General features: G+C 47.9%; 1 protein-coding gene across 1 annotated transcript; it reads right to left on the bottom strand.

The window, feature by feature from the left end:
* Positions 1–1,494: 1,494 nt before the first annotated feature.
* TRIM45 (tripartite motif containing 45) lies at positions 1,495–27,293 on the bottom strand. The gene is made up of 7 exons (XM_073309954.1): positions 27,205–27,293; positions 25,420–25,898; positions 21,391–22,124; positions 19,723–19,852; positions 13,300–13,414; positions 4,841–4,967; positions 1,495–1,828 (listed from the first exon to the last, which is right to left on the bottom strand). Exons 2-7 carry the CDS (start codon positions 25,893–25,895, stop codon positions 1,677–1,679), a joined length of 1,734 nt encoding a protein of 577 aa, XP_073166055.1. The 5' UTR covers positions 25,896–25,898; positions 27,205–27,293; the 3' UTR covers positions 1,495–1,676.
* Positions 27,294–27,611: the final 318 nt, after the last annotated feature.

Raw genomic sequence — 27,611 nt, forward strand, 5'->3', positions numbered from 1 at the left:
GTCATTCGGGACCCTATCTCTTCCCCCATCTTAGAGTCATCTGTGAACTTGCTGAGGGTGCAATCCATCCCATCATCCAGATCATTAATGAACATGTTGAACAAAACCAATCCCCTTCCTCCAGCACCTTGAGTTTTCCTTGGATTTCCATAAACCAAGTATTTTCTAGACCAGAGGTGAGGAACCTTTTTTCTATCGGGGGCCACTGACCCACAGTAAAACTCAGTCACGGGCCACACCCCACACCATGTGGGGGTGCGGAGGCTTGGGGCTTCCCCTAGGCTCCGGGATGGGGCCAGAAATGAGGGGTTCAGGGTACAGGAATGGTCTCAGGGCTGGGGATTGGGGTGGGGGTGCGGTCTATAGGAGGGGGTTGGGGCGTGAGAGGGGGCTCGGGTTTGGGGCAGGGGGTTGAAGTGCAGGAGAGGGTTCTGACTTCAGGCAGGGGGTTTGGATGGGGGTGTGGGCTTTGGGAGGAGGTTGAGGTGTGGGAGGGGGCTCAGGACTGGGGCAGGGAATTGGGGTGCAGGCTCCAGCTGGGCGCCGCTTACCTCAAGCTGCTCCCGGCTGGCAGCATAGTGAGGCTAAGGCAGGCTTCCCCCCTTGCCCTGGCCCCGCACCGCTCTCAGAAGTGGCCACGATGTGGCCAGGCAGCTCTGTGCAGTATGCGCTGTCCGCCCCTGCACATGCCGTCCCCGCGGTTCCTGGCCAATGGAAGCTGCGGGGGTGGCACCTACCAGCTGGGGTAGGACCACGCAGACTCAGAGCTTTCTTGATTGCCCCGGTGCTTAGGGGCCACAGGGGCAGCTGACCGACCGGCCTGACACCCTAACTTCCCCCGGCAGCAGGGCCAGCCAGTGCTCGCAGCTCTGGGGAGTTGCTGATGCTCAGGGCTCCCAGCCCACGGTGCGGAGACTTGCTGCGGGCCAGATGAAATTAAGCAGGACGACGGATCTGGCCCGCGAGCCGAAGGTTCCCCACCCCAGTTCTAGACCAATCCTGTTTCATTTGTGGGATCTAAAAAGATACAGCCCAAGCTAATACACCTGGAGATCGCAGGGAGAGTAAAGTTTGCAAACAAAATAGCAGATCCATTGAGTGAGATTGTGTAGTATTGCACCCATCTGTGGTCAGGATCTAGCCCTGGGCTGGACAGAGAGGCTTAAGAAATATGTAAGCAGCCACGCCTCTTCTAAACACGTGCAGAACACCTTTTGGAATGTGACGCAATCAGCATCTTTGGCCTCACTATAATCATCCTTTAAGAATGGAGCAGAGGCAGGGAACATTGACCCCATGGAACAAGATGTGTCTTGACCCTCTAGGAGGTGGCTGTTTGTGCTATCTCCTCTCTGAGCCTGTTCTCCCAGGCATGGAGTTTAGAGACTGACTGTGGAATTCCTCAGTCTCTCCTCACTGTGCAGAAGTCAGTGACATGACTCCCAGGGCTCCCCCGACCGTACATGAAATAACTGGTCTCACACAGCCCCAGGATGGAATATAAGGCACATTTTTATTTTAACATGTCTCCCTTCCCAGCCCACACAGCAGCTCTGTATCTCGGTAAGGTGCTCCCTGGCAATGAGGACCACGTGACAGTCCCTGCACTTCTGTTGGTTTAGGCCTGAGTCCCAGCCAGCGGAGACCCCGCAGCTCTAGGAGACTCTACCCACCAGTCAGAGAGCCACCGTTTTGAGCAAGCTTCTCTGCAAGTTTTCACCAGGCGGCACAGCTGAGCATTCAGAGTTTTCAATTGCTCTGCCACAGCAGGACCAGTGGGGACAGCCGGGGTGACCTTTGTGACCATGACCACAGCCTTGGTACCCACCTACCCGTCACAAGGATAGAGGAGAAACAACATTAGCATTGCTGAAAATAGCATATAGAGACAGTTCCAGCTGCTAGTGACTTCCTGAGTGTGCTCCCGACTCACAGCTGGCTGACAGCCAGAGAGAGCCCTGTTGAGAGGGCATGGCACACACAATGAGGTATTCCTGCTTTGGGCTGGCAGGGCCAGAATCCTTCAAACAAATAGGGACAAAACACGGGGTGACCACCCTAGTAATCCCCAACAAAAAGCTATTAATAGATTAATAGAGTCTAAGGCCAGAAGGGACCATTGTGATAATCTAGTCTGACCTCCTGTATAACACAGGCCAAGGAACTGCCCCAAAATAATTCCTAGAGAAGATTTTTTAAACAAACATCAAAAATTGCTATTGATGGAGAATCCACCACGGCCCATGTAAACTGTTCCAGTGGTTTATATTACTCCTGTGATTAAATGGAAATTTTAAAAATATTTTTATGAGTCCTATGGGTGCCTCAGTTTCCCCCCATATGTTGCATTGCTATCCACTGAGGGGGAGGGGAAAAGAGAGGATTAAGTTTGTTCTCAGGGCAGATTAAGAGACAAAGGTGTGTGTCCCCCACCCCCGGTGGAATGAATAGAGCAGCGGTTCTCAAACTTCACTGCACTGCGATCCCCTTCTGACAACAAAAATTACTACACGACCCCAGGAGCCCACCCGAGCCCCATCGCCCCAGGCAAGGAGGCCAAAGCCAAAGCCCAGGGGTTGCAGCCCCGGGCGGGGGGGGCCTATAATCTGAGCCCCACCGCTCTGGGCAGGGGGCTGTGGGCTTTGGCGCAGCGTGGTAGGGCTCAGGCTTCAGCCCTGGGCCCTAGCAAGTCTAATGCCAGCCTTGGTGACCCCATTAAAACAGGGTCCCAACCCACAGTTTGAGAACTGCTGGAATAGTTATTAACGCAGTGGCTGAAACTGACTCAGATCAACAAGGGGTCTAGAGAGAAAATGCAAGCTCCAGTGACTCATGATTTGAAACTCAATAGCAGGAAGCTCCAGCCAGGAGTGCTGTGAACTGTGTGCGGCCCTGCCTGGAGAACAAAGGACAGATGAGTCCAGCAGGAATAAAGAGGTAGTTTCTGGAAGAAGCTGGGAGCTCTCTACTGGAACTGACTGAGGAAGTGAGAGAGAGAGAGAGAGCGAGCCTGGAAATGGAACTCTCTACAGCTTGGCTGGTCAATTGCTCTGGCTTGACCAAAATGGATTATGCTTTAACCTTTATTGCGTCGTGCTAACCTAAGGACTTCCCCTGCTTTGTTCCAGCTGGCTAATAAATCCTATTCTGCTTTGAAAACGCTGTTTGGGGTGTGACTGCAAATACTGGCTGTGGTACATTAGTCCCTAATGTGTGTACCAGTCTGTACCAGGAGTCTATCTCAGCTGGACTTGCTGAGCAGAGCTTACGGTGAGAAGAGGGAGCGCTGGAGCCCAGAGGCTCAGCCTAAGAGGCGGTGAGACTGCAGGGCCTACTCTTCAGGAAGAGTGGGGACCCTTGGGGATCTGGCACACTGATAGGGTTCCTCCAAGAGACTGGGGGGTAGCACATATCCTGTAGAACTGTGACAACCCCCACTGTTAAGAAACGTGCGCCTTCTTGTTCATACTCTTCGCACTGCCTGTGATGTATCATGAACCTTAGCTCTGCTGAATCCCACCGTGCCAGCCTGTACCACCCCCTGGACCTCACGGATAGGAAGTGTGCTCCTGCCAGAGCTGGCTACAGGTCAGGTATGGGGGATGGAAGAAGTCATTTCTACTTTGACAACAGGCAAACCGTACAAAGACAAGCATGAGTCTTGTGCAGGGCCATGGAAACCAGCTCTGATGAAATGAGTGACCAAGCTGAACTTTGAAAGAATGTTCTCAAGAGGCCCCAGGGATCATGGATAGAGCCAGAGCTCAGAGCGTTCCAGCCCCACAAGGTCAAGAGAAGCTGAATATTTTGAAAATTCTGTCTGAACAGAGCTGTTTGCACTTTCTCCATCCCTTGGTCATGGCACGATTCTACCAGACAATATGTACTCACGCTCCTGCTGACCAGTGGCACTCTGACGTGTATGCCGTGGCTGAAGTGGGCCCATAGTGATTATAAACACAGTGCTACGTGAGAGGGGAGGGGATGTGGCAAATGCTCTTGGCTCAAACAGTTTTGGGAGACCTGCTTCGATTTCAGTCGGAGTTAGGTACCAGAATACCTTTGAGTATCTACATGGGGAACAAATATTCAAAAATGGGCTCTTCAGCCTAGCAGAGAAAAGTATAACATGATCCAGTGGCTGGAAGTTGAAGCTAGACAAATTCAGACAGAAAATATAAGCACACATTTGGGACAACTGTCATGACCAGGAGATGGGCGGTCTGACCTAATGGTCAGAGCGGGAGTTGGGAGCCAGGCAAGGTCAGATACTAGGAGATAAGAGTCCGAGATAGGCCACAGGGCAAACTGACAGTTAGGTGCCAGGAGACAGGCAGGGTCAGGTTACCAGGAGATCAGAGTCAGGCAATAGAAGCAGGTAGTACAAGAAAAATAATCTTAAGCAGAGCCAACCCAGTTGCATGGACAACTTCCTGTTCCTGTGCAGTTTAAATACAAGCAAGGACCCAGTCAGGACCCCCAGAGTTCCACCAGTCACATCCCAGGCCTGGAGTCCTCTGTCAGAGTTCAGCTTCTAGTTCTGGTGACTGTTAGCAGTCACTGGGTGGCATGTCTGAACTTACTGGTGCCTAAGAGCCCTGTGGACCAATGTTCAAGACCTGTGGTCCCTGACAACAGTTTACCAAGGGTCATGGTGGATTCTCCATCATTGGCCATTTTTAAATCGAGACTGGATGTTTTTCTCAAAGATCTGCTCTAGGAATTATTTCTAAAAGATCTGCTCTGTGGCCTGTGTTACACAGGAAGTCAGACTAGATGATCACAATGGTCCCTTCTGGCCTTGGAATCTATGAGGATCTGGGCCTTAGTAAAAGCTCACCTGGCATGGTCCCACTGCAAGCGCAGCGAGCGGCTTTCTGGCCTCCGCTGGAGCAGAACGTGCAGCAATGAAACACACCCTGGTGTCTGCGGAATTTGTTCTTCACAGTCAGAGTAAATGGTGATCCCTGCAGAGCAGAAGAGAACAGAGAGGCAATTGTGTGCCCAGCATACCCTGCTACCGTAGTAGGGCACTGGAGGGTGTCAAAAGTAGCAAAATTTTAACTAGGGTGATGCTAGCAATTACAGACTAGTGAACCTGACTTTAATACCAAATCTGCTAGAGCAGAGGTTCTCAAACTGTGGTCCGCGGACCACCAGTGGTCATGAGCTCCATTCAGGTGGTCCGCGGATAGTTCCCTCTAAGGTGTGTGCATGGGTGGCTGCACACAAGAGAATGAAGGACCACCCATCCAATTAGTGGAGCCGCGCAGGCGTGGCTCCACTAATTAGGTGCCTGGATCCTGGAGAAGATGCACATGTAAGGTGAGGTGGTGGCCTTGGGGAAATAGGGGGTAGCTGGTAGAGGGTAGTGGGGTGAGAAGAGGGGGTGGGGGGAATTTGGAATGTGCAGGGATGTGGCAGCCAGAGAAAGAGGCAACTTTCCCGAGCTCTAGGGCTGTGGCTGCTGGGGAGAGATGACCCTCCTTCCCAGCCTCAGCTCTGTAGCTGCTATGGCAGGGGAGAGACCCCCCCTTCTTCCCAGACCCAGCTCAGGGGCTGCTGTGGTGGAGGAGAAAGGGAGAGACCCCTCCCCTTCCCAACCCCAGCTCAGGAGCTGCGGTGGTGGGCAAGAGAGGGCACATCCATCGCATTAGAAAGATAAGATTATGTATATGAGTTGTATGCTTTTATTTTTAGAACAAAAAAACTTAATTTTTTTATATAGCGCTTTTATCCAAAGCACTTTACAATAGTTAGCTAACAGTACAAAGAACATTTGGAAAGATCATTAAGTGGTCCGCTGAGACCCTCAGCAATTTTCAAGTGGTCTGCGAAAAAAAAAGTTTGAGAACCACTGTGCTAGAGGAACAAGATGTGAAAGGGAAAAACCAGCATGACTTCCACAAACGAAAACCCAGCTTCTGCAATCTAGTAGAATGTTTTGAGCAAGCCAAAATAGCAGATAAAGGAGAACTGATAACCCTTTTGTTTGGGCTTTCAAAATCCCTTTGACAAAATCCCTCACAAAAGGCAATTAAAAACTTGGTAGTGATAATGGGTAGATAATTATAAAGCGAATCAGCCAGGGCTGAGTGGGCAGCAGGAGGCAGACCAGGGAATCAGCAGCGGGGAGGTGCAATAGATCAGCGGGGAGCTTGAGTATCATGGGAGTTCTGAGAGGGGTCAAAGCAGGCTGCAGCAAAGTTGGAAGGGCCAGGGTTGTGTTGGATCATAGAGAAGTTCTAAAATCACAAATGAGTTTGATTCCCCATAGTTTAAATTCCAGGGTATTACTAATTAAGAGGTCTCTTGGTTTTTGGTACTGTTTCTCTCCCTCTATGTGTGAAACTTGCACGCTGCTAATTTTGTTAGTACATTCTAAGACAGAGTCTGTTCTCAAAGCAATTCACACAGAAAGAGACTCAAAGCAATACTCTGTAACACCAGAAACAGCACCCAGAGATTCCCCGCCCTTTTGTTGTATTCATCTCGCTTTGTTAACAATTGTGATTAAAAGAGAGATAGAGGATGTATGTGGATGGATGCTTGGTGTGGATAATAACTGAATGATCAGGGAGGTGCCAGCCTAAGATCCAGTGTCCATCGGCTGAAGAAGGCGTCAAGTGGAAATAACCAGAGGACCCCCGGGGGGGCAGACTGGAATCCACCCAACAGCCTCAAGAATGGGAGAACCAAAGAACAAGATAACATCTGGCAGCACGGAGCCGTCAGGAATGTGCCATCTGCTGACTGATTCAGCAACAGCATGATGAAGCAATTCCCATAGACTGGCATAGGAAGAAATTCCTATAAAAATGGACTCTAGAAAGTGAGAACTTTGGGGTCTGACTCTGCAAACCAACTTCCAGGAGCATCAGATGAGCATCTGACAAGGCCCTGCTCCCTCCTCATGTCCAGGCCACCTGGACAGTGGCTTGGCATGAGCAACTCTAAGGCTGGTAACTATGATAACAACCTTGCAGAACCTGTGTGTGTGTGTTTGTATGAATGAATGTGTGAATAAATATGAAATTGAATGGAATGTTATAGCTATAACTAACTGCTTACTATGATTCTTTCTGTATTTACAATAAATGTGGCATTTTGCCTTTTCCCCTTTAATAAGATCCTGCTGGTTATTATTTTTTTGGTATAACATTTTGATGGAGAATTGCGAAAGGGGGAATATTGGTAAAAAACCTCAGTTATTGTAAATATTGGTGTGCACACCGCCAGCTCTATTGAGCTAGGCATTTCTATTAGGTTAACCAGACCTGCTGGCCTCCGGGAAGGTAGCAGGGGAAAGCAGGCTGACCAGACCTGCTGGCCTCCGGGAAGGTAGCAGGGGAAAGCAGGCTGACCAGACCTGCTGGCCTCCGGGAAGGTAGCAGGGGAAAGCAGGCTGACCAGACCTGCTGGCCTCCGGGAAGGTAGGAGGGGAAAGCAGGCTGACCAGACCTGCTGGCCTCCGGGAAGGTAGGAGGGGAAAGAATATAGAGTTGTTGGGTGAGATTCTGTGGCCTGCATTGTGCAGGAGGTCAGACTAGATGATCATAATGGTCCCTTCTGACCTTAAAATCTATGATTGTATGATTAAGCTACGATTAAGCTAAACCTAAGTCCTATTGTTCACTGAGGTATCAGGGGCAGCAAGAAGGTCCACGGGCCAGGCTAAGCTACTCACTGAAATAAAGAGTAGCAGGTTCAGGGAATCTAAGCTGTGTCACCCGCTGAGTAAAACCAGGGGAGACAAAGAAGCCACTCGCTGAATAAAATCAGGAGTGACAGAGAAGTTAAAAATTTGTTAGAATGTTAAAGAAAACACAGGGTAAAGCAGGTGGAGAGGGAGGAATGAAGCCAAAAGGCGCTCCAGCCTCGCCTTTCGTTAAAAAAAAATTACACCTTTTAAACAAATCCTTCAAAAATTTGGGCACAGTCCTTGGACTAAACAAGCCCTAGCTGATGTCTGCACTATTTTGGACCTAGAGGATAGATTGGCTCAGTATATCCTCATATACAAACCTTCTAGTGCTGCCAAAAGAGATGCAGCAGCAATTTGGTTGTTGTGGGAGGCATGTAAGGATTCTTACCTCCGCTTGTCTTCATGTAAAGAGGAAAAGGCACAAACAGAAAAGGGAGCAGACAATTGGAAGGTGCTGGCTACAAATACCCAAAGTCAGCTGAAAATAGTGAAAGAGGCACTCCAGGAATACAAAAAAGAGAGAAAGATTCCTGGCAGACCAAGCTAAAGCCTCTGAGAAAAGTGAAAGAGAGAATCGTGTGCTCCAAGGTATGGTAAAGAAATTAACCTTGAAGTAGGGCAGAGCACCTGCAAATCATAGTAATTGTGAATCACTAATTAAGAGTCTGAGACAAAAATTGGGCTTTGCCTCTAAACAGGTAGCAGCCATTACAGCAGGTGAAGGGGGAGAAGGTCCTATGTACGGCACCCCCAGGCATAATTACAAAGAGAATCACAGAATCATAGAATATCAGGGTTGGAAGGGACCTCAGGAGGTCATCTAGTCCAACCCCCTGCTCAAAGCAGGACCAATCCCCAATTAAATCATCCCAGCCAGGGCTTTGTCAAGCCTGACCTTAAAAACTTCTAAGGAAGGAGATTCTACCACCTCCCTAGGTAACGCATTCCAGTGTTTCACCACCCTCTTAGTGAAAAAGTTTTTCCTAATATCCAACCTAAACCTCCCCCACTGCAACTTGAGACCATTACTCCTTGTCCTGTCCTCTTCTACCACTAAGAATAGTCTAGAACCATCATCTCTGGAACCACCTCTCAGGTGGTTGAAAGCAGCTATCAAATCCCCCCTCATTCTTCTCTTCTGCAGACTAAACAATCCCAGTTCCCTCAGTCTCTCCTCATAAGTCATGTGTTCCAGATCCCTAATCATTTTTGTTGCCCTTCGCTGGACTCTCTCCAATTTATCCACATCCTTCTTGTAGTGTGGGGCCCAAAACTGGACACAGTACTCCAGATGAGGCCTCACCAATGTCGAATAGTGAAAAGAGAGTGAAAAAGTTAACTCTACAGAGGCTGGAGGGAATTAAGCAGCTAAACTTTGTGAAAATGTTAAAAAGGAAAAGTGTTGGAGAAAGAGCATTCTTGGTTTCTTTGCAGCCATTCTGAAGGAAAAATGGGCCCTTTGCCAAAGGAATGTCTGTAAATTAGCCAGGCAAAAATAAACTCTCTGATTAAAATAATTTGACTGGACAATTTAGTCAAATTTGCTAAAAGAACAGAAGTGAGTTCTATTGGAACTTAATTGCCTCAAATGTATAAAGGGAATGTAAGATGTAAAAAACAGAGCAGTGTGGAAGGGATGTTAAGGAAAAGAAAATGTGTATGTATCTATCTGTGCGTGTGTAAATATGTAAAGTTCTAAGGATCAATTGTTTTTGTTTTCAATAATGCCACTAAAAATCCATTTGACTCTTTAATTCAAAGTTGCAAAACTGACCGACCTTTTTGCTAGACACAGGTAATTAGTGTTGTTTGGCTTTGGGATTTGGCATTAACCCTTAAAAGGTAACTCAACGCTTTACAAAATTTAAAATGTTTTTAAGTTGTGGCTGCAGCAGGGCAGTCAAAATCAGGAGAATAGAAAAAAAAATTCTGGATTCTTTTTGTTCGTTTGTTTGGTTTTTGTTTGTTTGGTTTTGTAACAAATTAGCAGATGAGAGCTGTAGTAAATAAATAAATAATAATAATTTAAAAAGACAGTGCCCCTCTGAAGCAACAGCAGGAGTGAGGTGCAGAAAACAAAAAGAAGCAATGTTACAAACACTGAGCCTTAAAATGGCTCTGAGTAATCAGACTGTCACTTTGATAAAGGTACATGAAAACTCTGTAAGCAAAAAAAAAAAAAAAAGAAATAGTTACACCTTATGTAAAAATTGATATGGATAATGTTATAGAAGTTAAACTATGGAAGGAATGTGCATTTGCCCCAGAACATGTGCAGGGTATATTGTAGAAGGGGCAAAAGAAATGCAAATATACCATGCTACTTCATTAAAATGCTATTAGGGCTCCAAAGGGAGCCACAATAGGTTGGGTTTTCTTTTTCAGATTGCTGTGTGTTTTGGAAGCAGAAGTTAAAAGTGATCAAAACTCTGGTGAAAGTTGATTGTGTCCCTTTTAAGATAGAGTCTCTGAGCTGCTGATGGCTTTAAATGCAAAAGCAGGAAGCTTCTGTGAAAATGCAAATTACCTAAATGATAAAGGAAGGAAAGAACTAGCAGCACAAAGGAGCTGCAGATAAAGGACACACCTGGTCAGCAAATAAATTGTCTAAATAAAAGGCATGGGATAACAAGATAACTTTAATAAATTTAATGATAAGTACCCCTGTAGCAATGTATAGTGTGTATGATTTTTGAAAAAATCCTTTAAGGTCATATGATAATGATGCTTCGCAGCTATTACCTGTAAATAAACTTAAAGCTTAACACAGCAGGAAAAACATTATAAACTTGGTCTGCTATATAAGAAGGAAAACTGAGGTACCACACCTCATGGATCTAATGACTAAACAGTGGGATAATTTCCCCATAACCCTTAAAAGATAGAAGCCATTGAAACCTGGCCCACCTGTAGAACAAAAAACAGGAAAATATGGGGGTAATTCCTCTGTTTTGCCTGCAATCAGCAAGGGTATTTGCAAAAGAAACATTTTAAGCAATAATCTGACACCCCAAAAAGGGGTAGAAACATGTTCTTTTTGTCTTTCAGAAAATCAGGAAGAGCTGATGCCAGCTGAAGAGCAACCCAATACCATGAATCTACTGTCACAATAGAAATTGTGTTTTGTGTTCTATGTTTTGTCTTGTTGCTAGCACTGTTGTGTGTTTAAAAACAAAATAAAAAAAATACTGAAGACCTGCAGGTAATTAAAAATAAATTAAGCTCTCTGTCCCAGCTACAGGACAGCCTGATACAAAAACAAGTACATGCCAATGTAGACTTGGTCCAAATTGGTCTGGGTAACCTAAAAGCCCGATGGAATCTTTGGCAGTGGCTTAATACTACCACATGGCTTATGCATAAGAAAAAATTTAGAAATAGGAAACTACACAGCTATAGCTATGGGATGCACTGAAATGCAGATACTTGCCCTAGCTACTTTGGAACAGGAAATGTTCTGGGTCATATTGGGAAATATTAAGGGTTTGATGCATTTGTTAAAACAAAGAAAGAGATCATTGTTTGACACTTATCAATGTGAAAGGATGCAATACGTTTCCAGTATTGTAAAACCAGAGTTGTTAATGGGAGAAATTGTTGTCAAAATTGCACACCAACAATCCTTGGAGGCAAAGGTATTGAAGGTTAGCCCACTCCCCATATTACACATGGGATTCTTCTGACTACCCTGGACCTTGAGCCAGTGGGCTAGGGAGGGAGGGAGGGAGGGAGGGAAGCTATTGGACACTAGAGGTTGTACCAAATGGACTCCTCAAAAGTGGGTATGCCTCACCTTGCCTGTTGCCCCAGAACCTTGTAGTAAAGATACATCACTTGGATCATGTATGTGGGATGAACTGGAATCACAAACTCAAATTGCCTCACAGTACCTTCTCTTGAATAGGCTACATAGAAAGTGACAATGACTATTATAAATCTTAGTGTCAAAAGGGGGATTATGTTGGATCATATTAAAGAAGTTCTAAAATCACAAATGAGTTTGATTCCCCATAGTTTAAATTCTAGGGTATTACTAATTAAGAGGTCTCTTGGTTTTTGGTACTGTTTCTCTCCCTCTATGTGTGAACCTTGCAAGCTGCTAATTGTGTTAAAGTACATTCTAAGACAGAGTCTGTTCTCAAAGCAATACTCTGTAACAACAGAAACAGCACCCAAAGACTCCACGCCCTTTTGTTGTATTCATCTCAGTTTGTTAACAATTGTGATTAAAATAGAGATAGAGGATGTATGTGGATGGATGCTTGGTGTGGATAATAATTGAATGATCAGGGAGGTGCCAGCCTAAGAATCCAGTGTCCATCGGCTGAAGAAGGCGTCAAGTGGAAATAACCAAAGGACCCCCGGGGGGGGGGGGCAGACTGGAATCCACCCAACAGCCTCAGGAATGGGAGAACCAAAGAACAAGATAACATCTGGCAGCATGGAGCCATCAGGAATATGCCATCTGCTGATTGATTCAGCAACAGCATGATGAAGCAATTCCCATAGACTGGCATAGAAAGAAATTCCTCTAAAAATGGACTCTAGAAAGTGAGAACTTTGGGGTCTGATTCTGCAAACCAACTTCCAGGAGCATCAGATGAGCATCTGACAAGGCCCTGCTCCCTCCTCATGTCCAGGCCACCTGGACAGTGGCTTGGCATGAGCAACTCTAAGGCTGGTAACTATGATAACAACCTTGCAGAACCTGTGTGTGTGTGTGTGTGTATGAATGAATGTGTGAATAAATATGAAATTGAATGGAATGTTATAGCTATAACTAACTGCTTACTATGATTCTTTCTGTATTCACAATCAATGTGGCATTTTGCCTTTTCCCCTTTAATAAGATCCTGCTGGTTATTATTTTATTGGTATAACAGTTGGGGTGCTTTCCAGGAGGCTCCAGTAGGCTCCTTTATTGGGAGAGACCAGCAAGTGGGAGAATGATTTTAACTAGGTGCTCTGGGAATTGGGAAAGAAGCTGGTGCAGGGGATGAGTCAAGTTCCTCAGTTCCACTGGGAAGAACAGGGCATGCAGATGGAGTACTGACGGAATAATGCCTATTACATAATAGAGAAGGCAGAAAGCATCTGTGGTTAGGGCAGAGGGAGTTAGGAGGTTTAGGGATTACCTACGGGAATAGCTCACTGGGCTTGACTCACTATTGCCTTGCCCCTTATGCCAGTTCTCAGACTGTGGGTCAGGGCCCCAAAGTGGGTTGCAACCCCATTTTAATAGAGTTGCCAGGGCTGGCGTTAGACTTGCTGGGGCCCAGAGCCAAAGCCCAAGCCCCACTGCCTGGGGCGTAAGCCCAAGCCCGAGACCTGCCGCCTGGGGGCTTCAGGCTTTGGCTTCAGCCCTTGGCTTCAGCCCTGGGCAGCGGGGCTCAGGCTACAGGCTCCCCACCCAGACAGAAGCCTTTGGGGTTGGGGTTTGGCCACCCTGCCTGGGGCGGCGGGGCTCGGGCGGGTTCAGGCTTTAGTCTCCCCTCCTGGGGTCGTGTAGTAATTTTTTTGTCAAAAGGGGGTTGCGGTGCAATGAAGTTTGAGAACCCCTGAGCTACATCAATCACAGTAAGTTGAAAGACTACCTGTACATGCTGCCCTTTAACACAGATGCAGACAGTATATGTGCCCAGCTCCTCAGGGGTGTAGGAAATGTGGTAAGTCCCATCCCTCTTATCACACACGCTCGGCTTGATTATACTATAAATACAAAAAGAGAGGGAAGCAAGGTCAGTAACTTGTAAAAAAATGATCTAATAGGTAATCATTTAGTGAATTAGATTTATAGGAAGGTTCTTACCCCATGCCCCAGTTCAGGGATCTAAAGTGTACATGTATAAAAGACCCCTGAATGATGATGAATGTGCTGTAGATTTCACACACATACCTGCTATCAGAGGCCACAGTACCATATCAAGAAGATCAAAGAAAATCAGTTATACTGCAATGATTTGCAACAACCCCGTGAGTATGGAAAGAGGAGAAGCAGAAATACTGTAGCAGAGGAAGGAAGACAGGTGCAATGTCAGAGCATCATCTGGATTTCAGATGGAGTCTTCTTTCTTACTTCATGGATGCAAGAGGAAGTGGCAAAGCTCTTGATCTTAAGAAGGAAAACTTGAGCTTTTTCAGTTCCTACGAGCAAAGGCTAAAGGCCAGCTCTCACTCTTACTAGTGAGCCTGGAAAGCAGCAGGGCCTGTCCAAAAGATTGTGCATATGTTGCAAGCTGTATCCACTGCAAGTTCTCACAATAAAAAACCCTGCTCAGAGCTGTATCATCACAGTGCTTCGATACAACAGTGATGGGCAACATGGGCCACACAGGAGACAAAAACAGGGATGGAGACATCACCTACAGCCAGTATGGAAAAGCTGAAGCTTTCATCGAGGACACCACACCACTCCTCTCCCTGACAAGCATTCACTGTTCCACTCAGTCATGGATGTAATGAACATCAGCACTGACATTACTCATTAAATCAGCAAGTCTGGATAATCTCTATCCATGAGTTTAAAAGAGTTGGCCGAAGAGCTCGCTAGGCCATCAATGGTGATTTTCAATAAGTCTTGGAATATCAGGGAAGTTCCAGAAGACTGGAAGAAAGCTAATATTTAATATTATATTAAATATTTTAAAAAAGAGTACAGTAACTCCTCACTTAAAGTTGTTCCAGTTAATGTTGTTACGTTGCTGATCAATTAGGAAACATGCTTGTTTAAAGTTGTGCCTTATAAGGTTGTTTGGCAGCCGCCTGCTTTGTCCACTGCTTGCAGGAAGAGCAGCCCGTTGCAGCGAGCTGGTGGGGACTTGGAACCAGGGTGGACCCACAGCCCCACCATCAGTTCCCCACTCCCCTAAATTCCCTGTGCAGCAGCTGCCCAGCAGGCTATCAATATTGCAGGCAGTTCAGCTGTCCCTCCCCCCACTGCCATGTGCTGCTCCTGCCCTCTGCCTTGGAGCTGCTCCCCGAGCCTCCTCCATGCTGTGGGGGTGGAGGAAGAGGGGGGCTAATATCAGGGTGTCCCCCTCCCTCCTGCTCCTCCACCCCGCTTACCCCATCTTCCATAGAGCAGGGGGGACACACAACAAGGCTCAGAACGGAGGGAGCTTCCTGGCAGCAGCTGCCATCTCAGCTTGCTGATTAACTTAAAAAGGCAGTGTACTTAAGAGTGGGGTCAGCATACTTAAAGGAGCAATGTGCATCTCTCTCTCTCACACACACAGGGTGTGTGTCTCTGTCTGCCATGCTGTCTCCCCTCCCTCCATTTGTGCTGCCTTGTAGAGTGTGAGGTTACATTAACAACGAGTTAACCCTTGAAGGCTCAGCCAACTGCTAGGTCATCATTTAGCAGTAAGGCATCCCCTGGGAAATAGCCCACCCTCTGACTTCACCACCTCAACCAAGCTTCACAATCATCATCGCTGTGTACCAGTATTAAATTGTTTGTTTAAAACTTATACTGTGTGTGTGTATATATAGTCTTTTGTCTGGTGAAAAAAATTTCCCTGGAACCTATCCCCCCTATTTACATTAATTCTTATGGGGAAACTGGATTTGCTTAACATCTTTTTGCTTAAAGTCGCATTTTTCAGGAACATAACTACAACGTTAAGCGAGAAGTTACTGTAAATGGGATGACATGGTTGATTATAAGCTTTTCAATATGACAGTGATCTCAGGCAAGGTAATGGTGCAGCTGATATGGGACTGGGTTAATAAAGAATTAAAGGAGGGTAATATAATTAATGCCAACCAACATGAATCTATGGAAAACAGATTCTGTCAAATTAACTTGACATTTTTTTGTTGAAATTACAAGTTTGATAAAGGTAATAGCATTGATGTAATATATTTAGACTTCTGTAAGGCATTTGACTTGGTACAACATGACATTTTGAACAAAAACGAGAAAGATGTAAAATTAACATGGCACACATTAAATGGATTAAAAACAGGCTAACTAATAGGTCTCAAAATGTAATTATAAACAGGGAATCACCCTCAAACAGATGTGTTTCTAACAAGGTCCTGCCGTGATCAGTTCTTGACCCTACGCTGTAACATTTTTATTAATAACCTGGAGGAAAACATAAAATTATCACTGATAAAGTTTGCAGATGGCACAAAAATTGGGGGAGGGGTAAATAATGAAGAGGATAAGTCACTAATATAGAGTGGTCTGCATTGCTTAGTAAACTGGCACAAGCAAACAATATGTGTTTTAATACAGCTAAATGTAAATGTACACCTTAAGGAACAAAGAATGTAGCCCATACTTACTGGATGGGGGACTCTGTCCGGGGAAGCAGTGGCTCTGAAAAAGATTTGGAGGTCGTGGTGGATAATTAGCTCAATGTGAGCTCCCAGTATGACTCTGTGGCAAAAAGGCCTAATGCAATCTTTGAATGCCTAAACAACGGATTATTGAGCAGGAGTAGAGGTTATTTTATCTCTATATTTGGCACTGGTGCAATTGCTGCTGGAATACTATATCCAGTTCTGATGTCTCCAATTCAAGGAGGATGTTGATTAAACTGGAAAGGGTTCAGAGAAGAGACCCAAGAATGATTAGGGGATTAGAAAACATGCCAGATAGTGATAGACTCAAAGAGCTCAATCTATTTATCTTAATAAAGAGAAGGTTAAGGGGTGATTCGATTACAGTCTGTAAGAATCTACATGGGCAACAAATATTTAATAAAGAACACTTCAATCTCGCAGAGAAATATATAACACAATCCAATGGCTGGAAGTTGAAGCAGACAAATTCAGACTGGAAATAAGGTGCAAATTTTTAAGTGAGACTAATTAGTCAATTTAACAAGGATAGTGGTTGAGTCTCTATCACTGACAATTTTTAAATCAAGATTGGATACTTTTCCAAATGATATGCTCTAGGAATTATTTTAGGGAAGTTCTATGGCCTGCATTGTACAGGAGCTCAGACTAAATGATCACAATGGTCCTTTCTGGTCTTGAAAACTCTGAATCTATTAATTTTCTCAGACCATGATCTTGTAAGGATCATTTCACTCTGCATAACTGCCCCCCAGCACCTGGGACAGCAAGGCACATGCTGTCTCAGTGGGATTGCTAGCAACTCTATTTGCATCTGATGTCTGAGTGCTGGCAGTGCATCATTCATGAGACATATGGGCCCAGTTAAACTGGTACACTCTTGCTGCTTTGTGACACTCTGCAGTTAATCTGGTTTACAGCTGTTTTGAATCACTGAAGTGGCACAAAGCAGCCAGAGTAAACCTTTGAATTAGACCCTACAACTACTACTACCATCTCAACATAGAAGAGAGAGAGTGGGAGAAGAACTGGGGAAGGGAGCTAAGGAAGGGAGGGGACAAAGACAGAGAGGAGATCAGAGGAAAAATACAAGAGAAAAGGAAAGGCAGCTTATCCCATAAGATAAGACGCATTGGACACAGTGTCACTTCTCAGGGCATAACTACACTACAAAATAAATGGACTCATGTTCGCTCGACTTACAGCCACCACTTACTGTGATGAGTCACGTCCACCCTGCCCTCCTTCTGTCAGTGGTGCGCATCCTCACCAAGAGCACTTCCACTGACTTAAGAGAGGCAATGTGCGGGGCTGAGAGCCCAGGCTCTCAGCTCTGTTTGGAGCTCCTTGTCAGGAACCCAGCTGCTCCTCCCCCTCTCGGCTCCCACTCCCTGCCAGGAGCCTGGCTGTCCCCACCCTGCTCTTGGCTCCCTGCTGGGAGTGGGACAGCTGCCTCAGTGGGGAGCTCCACAAGCAGAGCCTGGGTGGTTGCCGGGCTCCCAGTAGGGAGCCTAGACAGCACTCGGGCTCCCAGTGGGGAATGGGGAGTGAGGTGCCAGGCAGCAACCTGGCTGGGAATAGGGAGTTGGGACCCCTGGGGCAGCCTGGCTCTAAACAGGGAGCCTGGGCAGCAGCCCAGCTGGTAGTGGGGAGCCTGGGGAGTCCCCACCTGCCCCAGGGTGACAGCCCTGTGAGCGGTTTTCTTGTCAATTTTATGGCACTAGCATGGAGCCGCGGAATTGACAAGAAGTTTAGCCAACAGCCGATGTAAGTAAGGTAATGTCTACACAGACACTCCATCACCCCAACTACACCGACATAAGCCCTATGGCTCTCATGGAAATGGAGTCATTATAGTAGGGCACTTACATCGGCAGGAGCAAAACTGTAGTGTGTTCACTGACATAATTAGGTTGCTGTAAGCCACCTTACATTGACCTAACTCTGTAGTATAGACCAGGCCTCTGTCTCAAAGAGTAGCTGCTTGCAGAAAAGCCAGTTAGGAAGCAGCAGGGACAAGAAGGGCAGAGGGCTGAGTCACCTAACTTAAGAATCAAGATGTGGGCTATGACTCTCATCTTTAACATTGTGACCCTATTTTTGATCATTACTGGCAGGCTGTCCCTTTATGAAATTAACCCAATTCCGGTTTCACAGGGAACCAGGGTGGTGAAAATCCCAGTGAAATCACGAGGTAGTCACATAGGAACTGCGATACGCAATCACACCTGTGCTCCAACTAGTCCAGTAGCCTGTCTCTACTAGTGGCCAGTACTGTTCTGCTTTAAAGGAAGGTGCAAGAAACCCAGCAGCAGACAATTATGGAACAGCCTGCCCGGGGGAAAATTTCTTCCTAACCACCATTAATTAGAATTGATTGTGCCCTGAAGCATGACCGTTTATAATCTTTCTGAAATCTTGGTTTGGTTTTCCCCTATTGGTTCAACTGAATACAGTCGCCTACCTCACTTCCTGTCATAAACTGTGTTATAAGTGTTGCTTTATGTTACTACATAGCTGTTACGTCTCACCCTAGGGCTGACTGGATTTCAGCAGTGGATGAAGTGATCATATATACACAGAAATGAGAAACCAAGCTAATGTGACTTCATCCATCTCTGTCCCCAGACAAAATTACTCCCCTCTAAGCATTGTGGCATACACATCTCATTCATCCTGAATGGTGCAGAGTGCAGGAGGAAGGACTGGAGACATGTCCTCTGACAATGCTCCTTGATCAACAGATAGCTATGTATATAGTGTTGTTTCCCTATCCTTTATCTGATTTTTGACTATGCTGCAACTGTTGTGGTGTTGCTCTGTACCAAGGCATAAACCCCACATCAGACTATATATGGCAAAAGCTGGAGTCCTGAATGCTAAATTATTTTATTCTTCCTTATAACAGAGAACTTTAGCATTATGTTCTCTTCTACATCAGGGCACCAAAACAATGGCCATGTTGGCAACTTGCCCTTGCTTGTACCTAACTTTCATAAAATGGAACAGATTACATTCTTAAAGGTGACCTGCAAAAGCTTTTTTTAAATTGGGCTTGTGTCCTTTCTTGCTGCTTTTTGATACAAAAGATGGCCTCAAAGCATCTTTCAAAAGAAATTCTTTTGCTTGTGTTTTTGCCTTAGTAATACCTAGAATGGCAAGTTTCGGCTTCCCTGGTTTTCATGGAAGACTTCCAAGCTTCCTTTGAGCTCAGTCACCTTAACTGAAGGACATAGATTACTGATGCTTTAACAAAGGCATCTTGTATACAAAATGTTAATCACTCATTTAATTTAAATAGGTGTTAACAGAAACAAAAGTCCTCATTCTCTGTTGCCTTGGATCATGTGCAAACACCCAGTGTGCAGTAGATGTAAAATGCTGCCAGATCAGAGTGATTTACACCCACTATGCCTTTAAAAATGCCCATATATTGTGATAAAATCATGAGGAGGTAGCTCTGTTTTAGACCTCCATAAGGTCATATTTAACCCCAGGGCTGTACTTGGGCCCACAGCTCTTGGGTGAAGCACCATTATGTCATTCTCTCTGTAAATCCTGGCCTGCCCATGGAAGCTCTTTACTTACAGGGGAATGCAAACATGGAGGTACATAGAGACAGGGGCTAAGAAAGTGTGTAGCAGAGATTTTAAAGCAAGACAGAAGGCAAACAAAACCATTCTGGTCATCCCACGGAAAGTACCAACCAGTCCTTCTTGTCTTTGTGGATGATAGTGACCCAGATGGGCTCTCCACCTCTACCCATCTGCTCTCCCGATGTGTCATTACACAGCAGAGTAAAGCTGGCCAGCTGATTCTGACGGGCACTGTGGAGATCTGAAAGATAGAGCAAACTGTCCCTTACTGTTCCATACAGCTGCTGGCTTGACATCAGCCAGCAGCTTTCCAACTCCCAACCTCCCCATTGTACTTCACTCTGTCTAACCAGGATTTTACAAGGTTCCCCTTCGCTGAGCCCCTTCCATGAAAAGTAAAACCAAACACATTTTTAGTGTCCTGCTGGCCAAGCCCTCCCACAGATGGCAAGCGTGCCCTGATTGGAAGGTGCAGCTCAGAAGTGGGCTGTATGCCCCTTTGCAGTCCCTTGGTTTGTGAATTGGGCTGGCGATTGTTTCAGTCCTCAGAACAAGCATTGCTCTAATTTAGGCTCAGCTCCGAAGCAAACATTGTGACAGCTGAAAAGAGCCAGAGTGCAAGGACACTCCAGTCTCATCCCCTTACCCAGCTACACCCCCAATATACACCCTGCCCCTGCATGGCAGGGCGGGATACAGAGCCATTCCACTGCTCTACAGAAGCAGGATTTTCTCCTGAGATGGAGATATTCTCCAAGAGCCGGTTCCATTGGTTTTCCAGTCCCTTAGGGCCATTGTTGGTGTAAAGGGGCTGCAACAGAGACGAGGGCTTTTGGGGTGAGCTGCCTCTATAGGATGCTGGCCTTGCACACGAGTGGCTTTTTGACTGCAAAGGGCTGGGACAGCCATGGTTCTTTCCCTCCCTTTCCCTGAAAGAGTTCACTTGTTACAGCTCAGAGGCCAGGGGATCCTAGACTAAAGAACACAACCCCAGACTTACCAGTGTAGAATGATCACCAGTTTCCTTCAGGAAACGTAATAGCGGTTATTTCTTCTTTTAAAAAGTAGTGACACTAGAGATGTACAGTGAAGTAAACCTATAGGATAGTGATAGCTTAACTGCTATCCAGGGCCGAGTACAGCCCCCTTCCCCATCTTTAACATGGAGGCAGGGATTGCAGATGTTATGTCCCATTGTGCAATGTGACCTTCTACTCCGATCAAGACAGAGCATTGCATACTGGGAACTGTCATCCTGGCAGGCCACACTTCCATCTGCAGTCAATACGGAAGTGGCTGAATGGGACAAGGAACCTTTCTTCTTAAATCTAGCCCAGGCTATGAGTGACCCAAAGTTAGTTCTATCTGACAGATGCTCAGTGGCCTGTATGAAATGCATCTGACAGTCTCACAAAGTTCTTGGTGGACAGTTGTCTACATTACAATATGTACTAACTGGTCCCCACTTGTGGTCAGTTTCAGCAGAGGCCAAGGACTATCTGTACCCTGGAGACCGAACTACTTGCTCAGCCAGAGTTGGTCTATCCAGTTCAGAGATGAGGGACAATGACAAGAAGCAATGGTAAAGAAGTTTGACCTACTATTGCATGCTCTGCACCTATCCTAGATAAACTATGGTCTTTGGTCTCCAGGGCTGCCCCCAGGGTGGTTATGCAGCCCTTCAGTTAAGGAATGACATCTATAATAGGGTTTTTTAGGGTTCACCCTAATCCCCCCCACTTTTATCATTGGTCAATCAGAATCAAGTTGTCCCCATACCTTCCCCTTGCAGGACACACTTGGCTGGATCAACTGCCTTATAGAGAATGGTCCCAAAAACCTCATAGCCACAGCACTGGCCAGCCTTCTCATGGGGAGAGAACTGGATCCCATCTTCCACTCCAGGGTGGATGCTATAATCCACTTTGTTCAGCTTTCTCAGCCGGCTCGCCACCACCCCCTTGGTGATAAGGATCTCCAAGTCTGAGCCACTGGTCAGCAGGCGCTCAGTGAACTCCACCCCAGTCCTCATGTCCATCAGTAGCTGCTCCAGCTGTGCCTTCTGTAAGTGCAACAGGGTCTCCTTCTGCACCTTCAAGCCTTCCAGCTGCTTCAGCAGCTGGTCCCGGTGTTCTTCAATAGCCCTTATGTATCCATCTGCAAATGTGCGGATCTCCCCAGCCACTGCCTCCACACGATTGCAGATGGCACTGCTGACTCCTTCAATATGGCGTAGGGCCCCTTCTAGGGTGTCCACGTGCAGTTGGGTGCTCTTGAGGAGGTCCCGCATGGAATCTCCATGCTTGTGGATGACATTGGCAGTAAAGGCATATGGATGCTGCCGGTGCTTGCCCACCACACAATCCCGGCACACAGGCTGCTCACACTGCTCACAGAACAGCGTCAGGTCCTCTGAAGGGTGGGAAGGGCACAGAATTGGCTTCTCAGTCCGGCTGTAGCCCTTCAGGTCCTCTAGATCCACCACAGCATGGGAAGCTGTTCTCTTCTGTCTCCTAGAAGGAAGTATAAGAGATAAACCTGGGCTTGCAACATGTGACTCGCAGATTCCTACAGAGCAGTCAATGACCCCCTCACATTGTGACCTTCATGGACCACAAGCCACAACATATGATACTCCAGCCTGATTCAGTAGATGGCGATGTTACATGATGAGATCTTTAATCTCCTTGAGTCACACCTCCATATGAAAGATGACATCATCTGCAACCTGCCTTCACTTTGTGCTAATTATTAGCTGCTCTCTGGCTCCCTGCATGCTGGCAATGCTGTTCTCAGATGGGAGAATGTTATATGAGGACCAGGGGGGTAACTGTCACACCATTGGTGCAGGTTTCAGAGGAACAGCCGTGTTAGTCTGTATTCGCAAAAAGAAAAGGAGTACTTGTGGCACCTTAGAGACTAACCAATTTATTTGAGCATGAGCTTTCGTGAGAAGTGAGCTGTAGCTCACGAAAGCTCATGCTCAAATAAATTGGTTAGTCTCTAAGGTGCCACAAGTACTCCTTTTCTTTTTACCATTGGTGCAGGTAGTCTCTCCTTACAGAGCCTGACAGAAGCAGGATAGCTGCAATGACCCCAGAACCCACTGTGATGAGTGCAGCAGGAAGGTGGTGGGTGCCACCAGGTGAGGGCTGGCGGGCAGCAGCATGGATAAGTTTGCTCAGCCACTGCCTCTTCCGTGGACGACTAGGGGATCTCAGGCTCCTTACCTGTCAATCTGGCTCTTTTTACCTGCCTTTTATTCACTCAAACACAAACTTGTATACCCTTGACAGGGAGATGGGAGATCAGGACCAGGCAAGAGTCAAATAAGGACCTATGGTAACATACTAAATATTCTTAAATCCAAATGCCATCTCCCTTCTAGGCTCAGGGTTTGTGGCTGCTTAGCACAGCTGAGGTGGGGGCATGGTAGAAAGCTCCCGGGGCTATCCAGCTGCCAGGCCAGTACCAAACACATGGCAAAGCAGTCTCAATGTTGTTCTATTTTACGCTGCCTGCCAACAGCCCCCAGGGGACATTTAGCAGCTGGGGGATCCATAGGGCATTACGGAGTCCTAGCCATACCCCCTACACCAATGGCTGTGAGTGTCTGAGGAGGGGTAGGAGATGCTAAGGTGGCTCTATACCAGCCAAGGATTCTCCAATGCAGGGGAAATCCTGCAAGAGACAATAGGATAGCTTGAGAGCTGCTTTGCACCACCCGAGCCCCACAAAACCACCACAGGGCAGAGCAGGGCGCTCTCAGACTTCTCCTTTTGCCTCATTCTTTGAACTCTTCTCTTCCTCTTACTTGTGTTATGTCTGCACAGCTACCTTGTGCATTTCTGTAACACCCCCTGGATGTCACCTCTGCTGAAATCCCTCACCGGTAATACCAAGAAGCATGGCAACAGCACTCCCATCTTCACAAAACTCCATTGGCGCCCTATGACCCAGTTCCCAGTGGTCCTCCTTGGGCCTGATCTCACACCAGTGTAGATCGGGAGCAGCTTCACTGATATTAATGGAGTGACCCCAGTGTACAAGTGATATCAGAAGATGAGACTGGAGTCAGGCCCCTTAGGCTAGAATCTCTACTGCCTTGCACCTTGGATGGCTATTTATATCAGTATGAAAAGCTGCTGTTCTGGAGCTCAATTCCTTGCTGTCCAGTATCTTGTGTAGACAAACTGGGTGTAAGAGGTTACCCATGTAGAAATAGTAACATTTTGCCCTGGTGTAACTGATTGTACAAAGTGCAGGGCGACTGGGAATCAAGATCCTGTTGCAAAGGTGTAAGTGTCTACATGTTGGCGACGCAGTAGAGAATCTAGCCTGATTCTTGGTAGTGCAAAAGACACTTTGAAACGTTCTGGCAATGTTGGAGGGCACTAAACAAGGAGGAAACAGGCCCAGAGCGCTACTCCAGCACAGTGGACTTCCCTGGCCAGTCTAGAGCTGCCAGAATGGCTCTAAACTGGTCCTTTTCCAGTCCCCACCAACCATGTACATACATGTTCCAGCTGGCCTCACAGATCTCATCTCTTTTCTCCCCTAGCACTGCACTTCTTTGTCTCCTCACACAGTCACACCACTGTTGATGCAAGAACCTCCTCTGCAGCACCTACATCTGTAGCAGCCACCCTGTACTTCTGCCTCATCACCTCTTGGCTCTTTTCAAACCTCACCTGGAAACATCTCTCTTCCCCCCTGCTGACACCTCTTCAGTTTTCGCTCACTCTACCGCAGCTTCATTCTACAACTGCCTTAAATGCTGCAAAGCAAAGGGAAATTTGCTTGTGTTACAGCTACTGGCTGCCTGGCTTGCAGGGCACGGTGAGGATATGTTCATGAATGTTTGTGGGCACCCAGAGGGTACATGGACTGAGTTGACTGGAAGTAAGCCCTGTAGTTAAGCTAACATCAGGACTTGCACAACACTACCCTTTTCTCCTCTGGGGCTGAAATTTTCCACACCAGTTCTCAAATTCACACAGAAGTAACTTTAAAACATACACACAAACAATTATTGCTTTAAAAATTGCCTCTTTGCAGGCAACCTCAATAGACAGGCCCCAATGGAGGCTGAACTGCCCTCTCTCCTCTCGAGCTGGGGTCTCTCCAGGACAGGGCTGGATAAGAAGCAGGGAGTTTGCACTGCCCCTGCCCTGGCTATACCTGCTCTGGGAACAGCAGGTTTCAGTCTCCAGGGCTGTCAATCTCTTATTTTTCTGCTGTGCTACATTCATTTAAATGTAAAATAAACCAATATCTGTTGGAGCATCCCCCAAAAGTTTGGACTTATTGACTGGCGGATGGTGCCTCTGAACCAGATCAGCCTAGGTAGATGAGCACAGCTCTCCCACATGGTCCACTCTGTTGTTTGTCCCCACCTTGGCTATGAGGAGGAAGAGAATGTGTGGGCAGGTTCCTGACAGCCGTGGCCACAATGGGCGAGGCACCGTACAACTTTCACAATTGTTCACTAATTTGGGTGTTTCGATATTTGGGAACCCACCTCAGACATCCAGGGCCTGACTCCAAGGATGCTGAGCAACCACAACTCCCATTCACTTCCTTTAGAGTGGTGGGTGCTCAACAGGTTCCAAAAAATCAGGCTCAGATCAGACACCAAACACCTAAGTGGACACTTCTGGCCTAAGGGGTTACCATGCATAGGTGGACAGATGGCACCGTATATATATTACATATGGTTGTGTAAGGCCAGAAACAGCAATGGAGTCTTCATGTCTGGAAGGGCTTGATTACACGTCTGCTCTCTGCCTCTGGTGCTTCCTCCCATACCTGTGAGCGTGGCAGCAGAAGTGGCAGAGATTGGCTTTGCAGGTAGGACAGTGCTTCACAGCTTCCCCATCCACACAGAGGTCACACAGCATTCCTGGGCCTTGCGCCTGCAGGGTCTCCAGTAGCACCTCATTCATGGCCAGGTGGTCAGTGGTCAAGTCATTAATGCCGCCGGGTGGCAAATCCACCTCTGTGTCACAGACAGGACAAAGGACGCTGAGCGGCGGTTGATTATGATCTTGGAGCCATGATCCATCTGAGGTTAAGTCAGAATCCTCCGCCTGGAAGCCGAGCACTGAAAAGGGTTCCAGCTGTTCAAGACAGGCCATGCAAAACGTGTGTAGGCAGGGCAGGATTTTGGGGGCCAAGAAGAGCTCTGTGCACAATGGGCACCTAGTTCTGGCTAGGCCCCTGACCTCACCAGGGATTTCGGACATAATTCCAAACTGTCGCTGCTGCTCCTGTGGGTTGGACATCTTCTGAAATTCAGATTATGGAATGAAAATAAAATCCAATCCATGCAATTTATGTAGAAAGAGTGCCACGGCTGCCAGCATGGCCCCGAGAGAACCCCTCTCACAGCATGGATAGAGCCTGCTCTAGCAACCGTCTCCAAGCATCCCAGGGCAAGTGTGGGGGACATTTTAACAGCATCTCCGCCAGGTGGGGGAAATGGGGGTGCTCTCGGGGAGGACAGGCACTCTCGTGGTGCCACTGTCAGGTAGGGGATGTGGGGGTCACTCTCGCAGCATCACTGTTGGGTGGGGGTACATGGGGTACTCTGAGTATATGGGGCACTTTTGGGCAGGATGTATGGGAGGTACTTTTTGGGGGGAGCTATGGGGAGCACTCTCATGGTATCACTATCGGGATACAGGGTTGCTCTCACGGTGTTGCTTTCAAGTGCACAGGAGGTGCTCTCAGGGGGCACAGTGGCACTCCTCTGCCATCACTACCAGGTGGGGGTTAGGGGAGCATTATCAGGAGGCACGGGGGGGGGGTGTTCTCGGCAAGGGAGTTGAAAATGCTCTAAGGGGGCATGGGAGGCGCTCTTGGATGGGGGGTACAGCCAGGGCACTATCAAGCCGGGATATGAGGCTGCTCTCGCAGCATCGTTATTGGATGGCAGGGGTACAAGGGCTGTCTGGCGGCATTCCTGTCGGGTGGGGTGCTGTCAGGCAAGGCGGTATGGGTGGGGGGAATCTCCCGGGGTCACAGTTGGGCATGGGGTACGGGACCCTTCCTGGGGGAGGCACAGGGGACGCGCTCACGGTGTCGCTGTTGGGCGGGGGGGCACCCTAGGGCGGGGGTATGGCGCACTCTCAGGAGTGGGTATGGGGCGCTCCCAGAGCGGGAACAGGGGCGCTCCCGAGGGCGGGGCTCCCGAGGCGCTGTCAGGGGAGAGGGGCCATTCTCGGGGGCACAGGGGGTGCTGCCGGGGGGCAGTGACTGGGACACTCTCGGGGGGTGCCGGGGGTGCTCTGCTCCTGCCTGCCCCGCGCTGTGAACTGGCGGGGGGTAGTGGCTGGGTCCGGCCCCTCTCACAGGCCGCCCGCCCCCAACCCCAGAGCGCAACTTACCCAGGAGCGCCGAGGCCGCGCGGCGTGAGCAGGGCCCGGCCCAGTCCCCGCTCGCAGCCCCGGCGCAACCCAGCTCAGCCACCCCGCAGCCCCGGCCCGGTCTGGGGAGCGCCAGCCCCGTGTCTGCTCTCTGAGGGGCTGCCCAGCCCCCGGCCCCGGGGGCACGGTGACTATTTTGCAATGCCGCCCCCCGCCTCGCCTTTACCTCGGTGCAGCGGGAGCCCCTGGGGCCCCCTCAGACTCTCCACCCCAGCAGCCTCCGGGGGAAATCGCGCCGCGCCGCGCCGCGCCAGGACCTCGAGCAAAGAGGCGGGCCGGGGGCTCTCCCGGAAGCCGGCACCTGCGCGGAGCCTCCCGGGGGAAGCGGCGCGGCCGGCCCGGCGAGTAGGAATGTGCTACCGGTAGCACTTCTCGAGACGTGCCCGTGGTCAGAAACGGCTATTGTCTTAAACTGCTGCCTGCTGTAGCAGGTGCCTCCAGATCGCAGTTTCTTGCACGGTAGCGGGTGTGAAATTGCTACGTGTAGCAGTTAGCGACACATCCAGCTTGTAAGAAACAGCTTTTGCCAGAAGATGCTACTTTATTTGTCCATGCTTGAAAACTGTTGTCATA

This window comes from Lepidochelys kempii, chromosome 1 (assembly GCF_965140285.1).
Source record: "Lepidochelys kempii isolate rLepKem1 chromosome 1, rLepKem1.hap1, whole genome shotgun sequence".
Classification (NCBI taxonomy): domain Eukaryota; kingdom Metazoa; phylum Chordata; order Testudines; family Cheloniidae; genus Lepidochelys; species Lepidochelys kempii.

What these genes read in the sequence shown, in the direction of transcription:
- TRIM45 (XM_073309954.1), bottom strand. Translation starts at nt 25,895, where the DNA reads ATGTCCAACCCACAGGAGCAGCAGCGACAGTTTGGAATTATGTCCGAA. An exon ending in TTCTGCTGCCACGCTCACAG is followed by an intron (nt 22,125 to 25,419) that starts GTATGGGAGGAA and finishes ACTTCCTTCTAG; the next exon opens with GAGACAGAAGAGAACAGCTT. An exon ending in GTGTGTCCTGCAAGGGGAAG is followed by an intron (nt 19,853 to 21,390) that starts GTATGGGGACAA and finishes TCTATCTTTCAG; the next exon opens with ATCTCCACAGTGCCCGTCAG.